The sequence below is a fragment of the Oryctolagus cuniculus genome, chromosome 2 (genome assembly GCF_964237555.1).
Source record: "Oryctolagus cuniculus chromosome 2, mOryCun1.1, whole genome shotgun sequence".
NCBI lineage: Eukaryota > Metazoa > Chordata > Mammalia > Lagomorpha > Leporidae > Oryctolagus > Oryctolagus cuniculus.
The window spans coordinates 129,784,778-129,797,300 of NC_091433.1; the positions used below are offsets into that span (position 1 = coordinate 129,784,778).

The window sequence follows — 12,523 nt, forward strand, 5'->3', positions numbered from 1 at the left end:
TGGACCCTGGCCTTTTCCAGCCTCTGTCCCCTGTGGGTGCCCAGAGCCAAGACTGTTTGCCTTCAGCTCCCTGAGAGAGGCTACACCTTGAATGATAAGGGCAGGAGCTTGGAGTCGGTCATCTTCATGTTCAAGTTCCAACCCCAGGGACTGATGGTGTGGTGCAGTGGGTCAAGCCACTGTCTTCAGCGCTAGCATCCCAGATGAGCACAAGTTTGGTTCTGGCTGCTCCACTTCCCACCCGACTCCCTGCTAATATGCCTGGGAAAATAGTGGAAAGTGGGCCGGCGCCGTGGCTCATTAGGCTAATTCTCCACCTGTGGCACTGGCACCCCGGTTTTAGTCCCGGTTGGGGTGCCGGATTCTGTCCCGGTTGCCCCTCTTCCATTCCAGCTCTCTGCTGTGGCCCAGGAGTGCAGTGGAGGATGGCCCAAGTACTTGGGCCCTGCACCCGCATGGGAGACCAGGAGGAAACACCTGGCTCCTGGCTTTGGGTTGGCACAACATGCCAGCTGTAGCGGCCATTTGTGGGGTGAACCAACGGAAGGAAGACCTTTCTCTCTCTCTCTCTCACTGTCTAACTCTGCCTGTCAAAAAAAAAAAAAAAGAAAAAAAAGAAAGAAAGAAAGAAAGAAAGGAAGAAAGGAAGAAAGAAAGAAAGAAAGAAAGAAAGAAAGAAAGAAAGAAAGAAAGAAAGAAAGAAAGAAAGAAAGAAAGAAAGAAAAGGAAAAAAAAAATAGTGGAAAGTGGCCCAGTTACTTGGGCCCCTGCCACTCTCGTGAGCAAACCCAGGTGAATTCCTTGTTCCTGGATTTGACCTGGCTGGGCCTGGGCTTTTGCAGCCATTTGTGGGGAGATCTCTCTTCTTCTCTCTCTCTAACTCTGCCTTTCAAATAAATAATCTTTAAAAAAAAAAAATAGGAAAAAGTTCTGACTCTAGCACTTACCAACTGCGTGGTCTTGGGACTCTACACAATGTAATTCCCTGAACTGCAAACTGGAATTAATGATCCCATTTCCTCAACTGGGTGGGTTGAAGAGGTGTGGAGCCAAGCCTACCACGGGTACTTGGTAGATTGACTCTGGCTGGTCTCATACCCCCTCGTGTGTATCCCTCCACTCTGGTGTGGTCTGAGGAGCTGGGCAGAAGTGGGACCTTCTGGGCCCATCTGCACATAGGTTGTCAGAATCTGCATTAAAAAAATTATTTATGAGGCTAGCATTGTGGCATAGCGGGTAAAGCCTCCACTTGCAGTGCCGGCATCCCATATGGGTGCCGGTTCTAGTCCCGGCTGCTCCATTTCTGATCCAGCTCTCTGCTATGGCCTGGGAAAGCAGCGGAAGATGGCCCAAGTCCTTGGGCCCCTGCACCTGTGTGGGAGACCCAGAAGAAGCTCCTGGCTCCTGGCTTCGGATTGTCCCAGCTCCAGCTGTTGCAGCCAATTGGGGAGTGAACCAGTGGATGGAAGACCACTCTCTCTCTCTCTCTGCCTCTCCTTCTCTCTCTGTGTAACTCTTTCAAATAAATAAATAAATAAATCTGAAAAATTATTTGAAAGGGAGAGAGTGTGCTTTTGTGTTATTCACTCCTGGGGCTGGGCCAGGTAGAAAGCAGGAACCAGGCGCTCACTCCAGGTCTCCCATGTGGGTGGCAAGGACCCTCTGCTTGAACTGACACCTGCTGCCTCCCAGGGTGTACTTTAGCGGAAGCTGGATTTGGAAATGGAGCTGGGACTGGATTCCAGGCACTCCAGTATGGGATGTGGATGTCCCAAGCAGCGCCTTAACTGCTGCGCCAAACTCCCTGCCCAGCATTTGCAGTGATTTTTTTCACTTGGCAGTTTGAGAAGCCCTGGTGCGTGTCTCTCCTGAAGCAGTGTCCATCGTGTGTCCAGGTGTAGGGACTCTTCTGTCATGCCGTGGCTGCAGAGCCATCTGGGAGAAGGCCCAGCTGTTCATCATCTTTATCGACCCTTGTGTCCTGAGCAGGTGGAGCCTGGGGCTTGGAGAGCTAGATTCCCCCGACTGTGTGAGAGTGGGGATGGGTGGGCTGCAGGTGGAGCGGTTGGCCACCCATAGGAAGGGCGTGCGGGTGGGGGATTTATGTGCCTCGGGCTGAGGAACTGGGTGGGTGTCAGGGATGTACTGGGCAGGATCTCCGCCCTGCCTCCTGCCTGGCGAGCGTGATTGTGGAGAGGGGCTCAGCTCCTCCGAGCTCTCTGAAGCGGTCGACCATGCTCCTGTCGCCCTCTTGTTCCTGTGACAGCCGTCCGTGTGCTCCTTACAAAAAAGCCAAGCAGGACAAGCGCAGGTGCTCTCACCCAGAGAGAGGCCCACTTGGGGCCGTTGTGTGGACTGGGACCAGCGGGGCTCCCAGCCCCAGACTGCTGAGCCCGGTGGAGGCTGTTGGGGCTCGTTGGTTCCCGTTTCTCAGTCGGGGCCTGACTGGTCTGGGGCTGGTGTTCATCCGTGCCCCCTGACCCCACCTCCCAGGATCTTGCTGTGCCCAATGACTGGGGCCTCATCCAGGTTTAGGAAGGACTTGGGCCCTCGAGAAGTGGGAGTTAACAGGGTCAGGCCCAAGGTGCACGCTGGGTTGAGCAAGTAAGGGCTGAGGATGTTGTGCTGGCGGGCTGCTCTGTGCTGAACCTCCCCTGGGGCCCCTGTGAACCCCCTCACACACAGCCCGTCTGTCTCGCTCAGCACTTCCCGCCCTGGCTCATGCAGGCACCCACGGCCTCCCAGCACGGTCCTCTGCCCTGCTGTGTGAGCTGCCGCCTGTCCTGAGCTTGCCTTCCCAGGGCCTGGCCCCCGAGATCTGAGAGGGAGACTGCAGCCCAGGCACCCTCTGCTCAGGCCTCCAAGTGGGGCCCTGGGAGGAACCAGGCCCCAGCCCCTGATGACCTTGCGAGGGTCTAGTCAACATGGACTCTTCCAAAGGGGTGCAGCTGGAGGTGGGGAGACCGCCAGAAACACGTCTGCAATGTTCAGAAACAAACTGAAACCAGCCACTGCTGCCAGCACGCCCTCACAGTGACTCAGGTCTGGATATTTGAATCCTCAGGAACTTTTGTACAATGGACTGCCCACTCCTAACCCCTTTGTGTCTATCCAAAGCCTGGGTGGGTGGCTCCCAGGGGAGCAATGACCCCTATGCCACTGACCAGGGTATGCGTGGGCATGTGGTGTATGTGCCTGTGTGGGGGTGTGCCTGTGCTTGTGACGCATGTGTGTGTGTGTGGTGTATGTGAAGTGTGAGAGGGTGTAGGTGTGTGTGCACGTGGTGTGGGTGTGGGTGTGGGTGCAGGGTGTGTTTGCACGTGTGTGTATCTCAAGGGTCTTCTGCACCCTCTGGTGACATCTGACCACTTTTTCAGGTTGTGGTCTCCCTTGCTTGATTGGCTGGATCTAGAGCTGGGGGCTGGGGAGTTTTCCACTCCGATGGGACGTGGCACTGCGCCCTGTGTGTCCGTGCTGCAGTAGAGGGCTGCAGTGCTGTCCCGACGCTGGTGTCTCTTTCCCCTTGATGGGAGTCTGGGCCTCCTTGCTGCGTTTGGCAAGGGTCAGAACCCTCGTGGTGACATCTTTTGGCTTGAGTCTGTCTTTAGTCATAGTGCTGCATACTTGAGGCTTTCAGACTTCTTAAAAATTACTGTGTTGAGGCCAGTGCCGCGGCTCACTAGCCTAATCCTCCACCTTGCGGTGCCGGCACACCGGGTTCTAGTCCCGGTCGGGGCGCCGGATTCTGTCCCGGTTGCCCCTCTTCCAGGCCAGCTCTCTGCTGTGGCCAGGGAGTGCAGTGGAGGATGGCCCAAGTACTTGGGCCCTGCACCCCATGGGAGACCAGGATAAGTACCTGGCTCCTGCCATTGGATCAGCGCGGTGCGCTGGCTGCAGCGCGCCGGCCGCGGCGGCCATTGGAGGGTGAACCAATGGCAAAGGAAGACCTTTCTCTCTGTCTCTCTCTCTCACTGTCCACTCTGCCTGTCAATAAATAAATAAATAAAAATAAAAAAAATTACTGTGTTGATTTGAGGCGCAGAAAGAGCAGGACAGATAGACATAGACTGAGCTTCCACCCACTACCTCACTCTTCGGAATCCCACAACAGCCAGAGCCGGGCCAGAGCCGGGCCGGAGCCAGGAGCTGGGACTTCAATCCAGATCTCCCATGTGGGTGGCAGGAACTCAATTACTTGAGCCATCATCACTGTCTCCCAGGGCCTGCATTGGCTGGAATACGGGGTCAGGACTCTGATGTGGGGTGCAGGCATCTTTACCTCCAGGCTAAACGCCCACTCCTTTGGGGGCTTTTTTTTTTTTAAGATTTTATTTATTTATTTGAGAGGTAGTTATAGACAGTGAGAAGGAGAGACAGAGAGAAAGGTCTTCCGTCTGCTGATTCTCCCCAAATGGCCATAATGGCCGGAGCTGCACCAATCTGAAGCCAGGAGCCAGGAGCTTCTTCCGGGTCTCCCATGTGAGTGCAGGGGCCCAAGGACTTGGACCATTGTCCACTGCTTTCCCAGGCCATAGCAGAGAGCTGGATCAGAAGGGGAGCAGCTGGGACTAGTACTGGCTCCCATATAGGATGCCGGTGCCACAGGCGGAGGATTAACCTACCAGACCAAAGTACTGGCCCCTACTTGGGGGCTTTTTGTGTTGGAGCTCGCGTAAGTCTTCAGTTCAGGAAAACTTGTATTTCATGGTTCCTTCCTTTTTGTATTTTCTGCCCTTTTTTTCCTTTTTAAAATTTAGTTTATTTTTTAGTGTAATGGTAATTTTACAAAAAATGGGTGGAAGGTAGGCAGTTTGGCTGCCCTGTGCTCCCCGGCCTGCCACCCTGCAGACCCGCGTCGGCCACCCATCTTTTCCCTGTCTCTAGCAGAGTGGCACATGGTGGAATCTGCATGTACGAAGCCTCTTCAGGTTGGCTTCTTTCGCTTGTGCCCTGAAGGCCCTCCCATGTCTTCTCACAGCCTGAGAGTTTGCTGTGTGGGCCTCTGTTACCTGGAAGCAGCGTGATCTATCCATTTGCTCTACAGAAGGGCGTCTTGGATGCTTCTGCCCTTTGGCATGTGTGAGTGGAGCTGCTGTAGACATTTGTGTGCAGGTTTTCTCATGGACATGGGTTTTCACCTCACTTGGGCAGATACCAGGGAGGGCCATGGCTCCTTGCGTGACTAGAGTGTTTGGTTTTCTAAGAAGTTGCCGTCCTCTGTGGTGTGGGAGCATCGTGTGTGTCAGGGATCACGTGTGTCTGGGGTCACGGGTACCAGGGATCTCTTATGTAATGGGAAGAATGGGCTTTGGTATAATGAAAACCTGGCTCTGAGTCTCCCCTCTCTTTCACTGGCTGCTTGTTCTTGGAGGAATTACCTTACCTTAGAGCTTCAACCTCCTCATCTATAAAATGGGCATAGAGTCTTTTATGGGTCACAACACTGTAGTTGCTCAGTGGATTTGAGTGCCCATCCTCTGCCCTGGGCCTCTTCAGTGGCCTCTTTCTGCCACTCCCGTCTCTTCCTCCCGCCACAGGGTACCCCTGGCAGGACCTGGGGGTGAGTCAGTGTGTGGGTGTGGGGTGTGTGCGTGTCTCAGTGCACTGCTATTTCTGGGCCCGGGCCTCTGCGTTCTTTTCTGGGCTCACTGGTGGCTCAGAGTAGAGCTTTGGCTGGCAGTGGCCAGAGGAAGTGACATAAAGAGGGGAAAATGTGGGTAGGTCTTTCTGTGCCAGGGGCCTCCAGATATGGGGTCTCCTCCCAGGCCCAGTTCACCCCTCTGGGCCTCAGAGTTTCAGATGTAAGGGATGGAGCTGAAGGGGGTGTCTCCGAGCTCCAGGGACAAGCATTGGGGTGGGTGAGGGGCATGGTGTGGTGGCCACTGTCCTGCTTGGTGGCCCCTGAGGAGCTTCCCCTACTCAGGATGTGGTTTTTTTCATTGTGGGAAAGTCCAGGCTACATTCTCAGCTATGCCAGTGGCCAGTGTGGGGAGCAAGAACCCGTGGGAAAAGGCAGTCAGCCGGGGCCCTGTGGGGTTCCCTGGCTTGTGCTGAGAGCTCTGCCCGCTCCCCTCTTCCCGCAGGTGGTACAAGCTGCACTCCAAGGCAGGCAAGAAGGAGAAAGAACGCGGGGAGATTCAAGTCACCATCCAGTTCACCCGCAACAACTTGAGCGCCAGCATGTTTGACCTGTCCATGAAGGACAAGCCGCGCTCCCCCTTCAGCAAGATCAAGGACAAGATGAAGGGCAAGAAGAAGTTTGACCTGGAGTCTGCCTCCGCCATCCTCCCCAGCAGTGCCCTGGAGGACCCCGAGCTGGGCAGCCTGAGCAAGATGGGCAAGGCTAAGGGCTTCTTCCTCCGCAACAAGCTGCGCAAGTCCTCGCTGACCCAGTCCAACACCTCGCTGGGCTCCGACAGCACCCTGTCCTCGGCCAGCGGGAGCCTGGCCTACCAGGGCCCGGCGGCCGAGCTCCTCACCCGCTCGCCCAGCCGCAGCAGCTGGCTGTCCTCAGAAGGCGGTGAGCATGCCTCTCCCCTGTGGGGGTGGGGTGGGGAAGGCCCACGGCCCACGGCCAGGCACCGGCTTCCTGCCTCCCCGGTGCTGACCCCACGTGTGTTTCCATTTCAGGCAGGGACCCTGCACCCTCCCCCAAGTTGCTTGCCCATAAGAGGACCTACAGTGACGAGGCCAGCCAGGTGCGCGCCGCCCCTCCTCGGGCTCTCCTGGACCTCCAGGGCCACCTGGATGCCGCCTCCCGCTCCTCGCTCTGTGTCAACGGGAGCCACATCTACAACGAGGAGCCCCAGGGCCCCCCGCGGCACCGCAGCTCCATCTCGGGCCCCTTGCCACCCTCCAGCTCCCTGCACGGCGTCTCTTCCCGGCCCTCGGAGGACGCGCCTCGCTCCACGGATGACTCTTGGGGCAGAGGCAGCCGCAGCGCCAGCAGCTCAGAGGCAGTGGCCGGACAGGAGCGGAGCGCCCAGGCCAAAGCGCTGGCCGGCCGCTCCCGGGAGGAGGAGGGGGCCCTGCCCACCGAGGGGAAGCCAGTGCAGGTCGCCACTCCCATCGTGGCCCCCCCTGAGGCTGTGGTAGAGAAGGAAGGAGCCCGGAAGGAGGAGCGCAAGCCTCGGATGGGGCTCTTCCACCACCACCACCCGGGGCTGAGTCGCAGCGAGCTGGGACGCCGGGGCTCTGTGGGAGAGAAGGCGGCTCCCACTCTGGGGGCCTCTCCCCACCACCCCTCCAGCGGGGAGGAGAAGACCAAGAGCAGCTGGTTCGGTTTGAGAGAAGCCAAGGAACCTACCCAGAAACCCAGGTGGGTGTTGAGCAGGGCCAGCTTTGCTCCTGGGGAGACTCCCAGGGAGTTGGAACCTGCGTCCTGGAGCAGGGGCCTTGGCAGGCTGCTGTGCGCTGGCTTTGCATGGGAAACCGCGGCACCTGCCCAAGCCCAGGCTCTCTGCACAGACACAGGGGAGTTGCGAGGGCACCGTGCTCTGAGGGTCCCATGGACGGAAGGGTCCAAGTCCTCAGCCCGGCCTCGCTGCACGCCCACCCTCCAGGGAGGGGCCGTTTGTATGGATTTTTGGCTTCTTGGCTGCAAGGTAAGGAAGCCTTGGCACGTAGAAAAGTGAGGGCTGGGGCCTGCAACCCTCTCGTGTCCCCCGTCTCTGAAGCTGGACCTGGCCCCAGCTGTCCTATCAGCTCTGTGAGCCTTTTCCTCTGAGAGCTGCTCCTTGCTTCCTGCTCTCATCTCCATTTGCTTCCCAGCCTGGCCAGAGACTGAGTGCAGCTTCCTGAAATGTGTAACCTTGGCCTTGGCCTTGGCCATGCGTGGCGGCTGCGGCCCTCTCTGGTGTGTCTCATCTTAGAGTGTGGCACTGTGGGAAGTGCTGATGACAGATACTCTGCTGCGAACGTGCCGGGTTTTCCGGCTCGAACCCTGGGCACAGCCTGTCACCCTCACCCTGGCCCCTCCGCCTCCTCCTAACTTTGAGCCTGGGGCGGGGCTCCAGGCGGCGGTCACAAGTGCAGGTCCCCTCTTTCTCAGGCCCTGGACAGGCAGCATGTGTGGCTACCCCAGCCGGTGTGGCAGGGCGGCTGCTTGTACTCCCTGAGCAAACCTGCGTCCACCTCCATGGAAATGGAGACAGGAGGTGGGGTGGGGAGGCAGGGTTCAGTGGCGAAGGGTGAGAGACCGGGCAGAGGGAGGGCCTCTGAACGCTGCCGTCCCAGCTTTTCTCTTTCCCTGTGAAATTCCCAGTGCTGAGGGGTGAGGGGGAAGCAGGCATTCCTGGGTCTGGGCCTTGGCCTGGTGGCAGTGCTGGTAGAGCCTTCTGGATGCCAGGTGTGAAGCTAGATCAGGCCCGAGGAGCTGCCACCCTTTCCCCCTGCTTGGGGTGGAAGCTTTTGTACCCCACCCCCCACCTGCCCTTGCTCCCTGGAACCCAGGGAGCGGCTGGCCGTCTGCAGTTGAGGAGAGGAGAGGAGAGGCGGGGATGATGGGTCTCTGTCTGCCCAGCCTGAGCCTGGTGCCTCTGTGGCACCTAGAGGGATTTGGAGTTGGCAGGAGATCTAGGAGGTGCTGGGGGCTCTGCATTCAGTGGTGTCCGTGGGGGAGCGGAGGTGGGGCCATTTCTGTGAGGTATGGAGGTGATCATCCAGGCACCTGCTGGCCGTGACCACATTGATGTAGAGCTAGCGTGGTGGCCACTCCTGGGATGCTGATTGGCCCCCTCTTCCTTCTCCGTGCTCCTCATGGCCTTTCAGAGTCTGGAGAACTTGGGTCACAGATCAACACCCGGAGGCTGATGTTTCTCTCCTGCTCCCCTTGAATTCTGAACCTTGTCCTTGTCCTCAGGAGGCTGTGGGCACCTAGGACCTCCCTGCCCTCCTTGGGGGCCCATTTGAAGGTGGCAGCTGCAGGGGTAGGCTCTGGGGTTGGGCATCCAGGCAGAGTGGAGAAGGGCTGTTCTTTGGGTAAAGTGGCCTGGCCTGGACCAGATAGGCGAGAGCTGGACAGTGAGCCCCGTCAGCAGCACTGGCCCCACGTGCCTTGAAGGAGGGGAGGCTCACAGCTGGAAGCTGCAGGTTGGACTCTGAACTAGGAGGCTCAGTAGCTGCAGGGTCTCCCGCCGGAACCCAGAGAGCCCCTCCAGAGGGCCAGAGGTTTGGGCGCTCTGCCCTGCGGCTCCCGGCGATCATTGTAAGGGCAGCGGCGCCCTCTAGTGCTCCCATGCGGCACCGATGCCCCAGGGAGAAGCCTGAAGCTGTAAGAGTGCGGTATCCAGATAAAGGCTGCCGTGGGAGAAGGCAGAAGAGAGCAGCAGGGCCCGAGGATGGGGGCTTCCCAGGGGTGGTCCTCCTGTCCTTCCTCACATGGCTCCCGCCTGCTGGCCCCAGCAGGGTGTGTCTGGCGGGGGAACGAGGGAAGTTGAGGAGACTAAGCTTTTATCTGGGCCTCAGGACTCACCCCTGCCCACCAGCCCTGCTTCCGGCCATTCCCACTGAACTGTGGCATGGGCTGCGGCTGGGTGTTTGAGGACAGGCAAGACCATGGTGTCAGCCCCTGTCGCCCCCGCCCCCTGTGCATAGTCAGGGAGCACAGGTGAGTACCCGGCTTTTCTCATGGGCGTAGGCCCTGCGAGAGCGCTCGGGGCCTCAGGTTGCATTCTTAGTGGGTAAATGAGGACTCACTCATGTGTCCAGTCACTTGGCATCAGCGTGGCCTTGCCTGTTTTGCTGGCATGGTTGCTGTATTAAGTGTTCTTGTTTCAGAGACAAATCACATGGTCTACCCCTGTGGCTAATGAGGCCCCCGTGTCACCTGATTGTGCCCAGAGGAGGAATGAGGATGTGTCCAGCCTCCTGGACACTGGGAAACACCTCAGGAAGAGTCTGGGCAGTTGGGGCCTGGGGGCATGGCTGAAGGGCACAGGGCAGGGCTGGGCAGGGCTGGGCATGCCTTGCAGGCCTCCTCAGGCCTTTTGTGGGACAGCCTGGTGGGGCACCTCTGTGGGCCCAGTCGCACCCCACATTCCCCTAGGACTGATGCTTGGAGAAGGAAGGGCACAGAGCCCATCTCAGTGTGGCCAGGAGGTGCCTGCTGGTAACACCCAGTGACTGAGGTGGCACCCTGGTGTGGGGCTGAAGTATCCAAGGAAGCAGATGATGGCTGCATTAAGCGGCAGCTTTGTCTGGTCATCTTGAGGTCCCTGCTGGCCCTAAGTGTTAGTCCTTCAGGGGCAAGGTGCAGAGACCCTTGAACTTGGGGTTTCTTTCCCCAGCATTTGGTCCTAGAAGAGAAGAGAAATCAGCAGATTTAGCTGCCCGCACTGCTGGGGCCAGGGAGACTTGCCAGACATGCAAGTGTCCGTCTCTGTCCCCTGAGTGAGCGTGGCTGTCTGCAGGTTAACCATGCCCAGGAGCAGGCCTCAGGCCTGGACCACATGGAGTGGCAGGGAGGGGCTGTGCACTCGGTGTGCAGTAGGGCCAGGAAGGTGTACCACACGCCCAGTGGCCCTCAGAGGCACCGACTGCTCCGGGAAGCCGGCCAGGCCTGGTGCCTGGAGCCCCAGCCTCTAGAGAGAGCCCTTTGCTGGTTCCCTACCAACGGGAGCCTGTACCTCTCTGGGGAGCAGTGGGAGGAGGCCGACTTCTGGGCCTGGCCTGGGGCTTCTGGGCTGTTTCACTGGTGCCCCTCTCCCTGCAGCTCCTGCCGCCAGCCAGATTGCTCAAGCCTGGGAGGGTGAGTGGAGCTGTGGGATGAGCTGGCCACTCTTGGGAGAATCTGATGGGACTCCCTGGCCGCTGGTCATAGCAGAGGCCAGGGAAGGGCAGCTCCGAGTGCCCCAGCCCCATTCCTGGGTCAGGACTGTGCCTGGTACAGAAGCTGCAGCAGGGTATGGGTGGGGGCAGAGTCCTTGTCCTCGAGGCCGGCACCGCTGCTGGGGCCCTGGGGCCCACTGGGAATGAAGGGAGCAGGGGCACTGCTGGTGCTGGGCTCTGGAACCTCCCCCTACACTGTGTCCTAGAGCAGCGTGGCGCTGGGAGGCCCAGGTGGGCTGGGAGAGGACATGAGCTTTCACCTCCCTCCTCCCCTGTCTCACAGCTGGAGGGGACCGGGAGCCTCCCTCAGATGGGAAGTTATTGTGGGGGCTGTAAGAATCTCTAGAGACTAGGTCAGACCCCTGGGTTTGGAGCAGGCCGTGTGTGGCCTGTGAGCCTGACTGCTCCCTTGTGCCCGTTGGCCTTGGGAGCCCGCTCTGCTCCAGTTGAGTGGACGCCTGCCCGTCGCTGTGTGGGCCTGCCCTGTCCTGGGCCCCCGGCAGCTTGGCATTTTCCCCAGGTGCCCATCCCGCTCTAACAGTGTCCCTGGTGCCTTGTCTGTCGGAGCCCGGCTCCTGCCACCTAAGCTCACCCCCTCGTTCCCTGCAGAGGGTGCTGCTGGAGAAGAGAGATGTGTAAGCTTTCCCCAGGGTGTTCCATGGGCAGCCAGGGGTCAGGGAAGGGGGCTGGGACTCAGCTGGGAGCTGGGACACTGCTCAGGCAGCAGTGAGGGAGGCTCCTGCGGCCTGGTCTGACATTAGGCTCGATTTTGAGCCAGCCACTGTCAGACTGCCGAAAACTGGGGGCGTTTGATCACCCTTTTCCCCTGCACCGTTCTAGCCTCTATGTCCCTGTTTCCATCTCTGAAACAGCCAAGTTCCGAAAATGCGGCTGTGTGCAGGACGGGCGGCGAGCGTGTGTGGATGTGGGTGTGGATGCCTGTGTGTATGCGGGCATGTTGTGTGCACGTGTCCACATGTATGCGTGCATGTGTGTGTGTGTGTGTGTAAAAGGACCCTGCAGAGGATACCAGAAGGCCTGAGGGTGTTCTCCCATGTCACTGAGAGTGGACTCATGGTTGTGGAGTGGATTTCCTCGGGGCCCTGTCCTTGCCCATGGCCCTGGGGGATCCATGTGTGGGACACCAGGGTGACATTCAGAGCTGCTGCCGCAGCCAGGTTTCCAGCCTTCGTTGCCTGAAGCTGGCCCATAGGAGGTTGAGGTGACGGGCCATGTCTGCCAGCGGCCAGGCCGTGTGGACACCTGACCCCCAGTAGATGTTCTCAACAGGTGTCTTGCCCTCCTCGGCTGGTTAGGGTGCCCCTCAAAGAAATGAGAGGGGTGGGTTCTCTTTCTGACACCTTGGCACTGCTGATGAGAGCCCCATCCTTACCTCCTGCTTCTGTGAGGCATTAGTAGAAGGAGCCGTTTGGTTTTGGGAACCCCAGTTCCAGGTGCTTGGTCCCATCACTGCTGGCTTTGCCCAGCCAGACACCCTGGCCCGGCCTGCCTCTGGCCTCTGTGTTGCCTCCAGGCCAGATGGGATTTGCTCTTCTCTAGTGTCCCCGGCTTGAGGTGCAAACCTGTTATCGCCATCCAGTGGACACGACAGCCCGGGGGAGCAAGAACACTGGGTTGAGGCTGGGATCCAGCCTGTAGGATGGGCCTAGAGCTCGCTCTGCCCAGCATCCTCCTC

At 58.9% G+C, this 12,523-nt stretch overlaps 1 protein-coding gene across 3 annotated transcripts in view; it reads left to right on the forward strand.

Moving 5' to 3' along the window:
* RAB11FIP5 (RAB11 family interacting protein 5) overlaps nt 1-12,523 on the forward strand; it is a 36,334-nt gene that overhangs the window by 16,273 nt on the left and 7,538 nt on the right. For all 3 annotated transcript variants that reach the window (XM_002709753.5, XM_017340671.3, XM_017340672.3), the window contains exons 2-3: nt 6,084-6,520; nt 6,631-7,318. In XM_002709753.5, the coding sequence (XP_002709799.1) occupies nt 6,084-6,520; nt 6,631-7,318 (1,125 nt within the window). The remainder of the gene's footprint in view (nt 1-6,083; nt 6,521-6,630; nt 7,319-12,523) is intronic.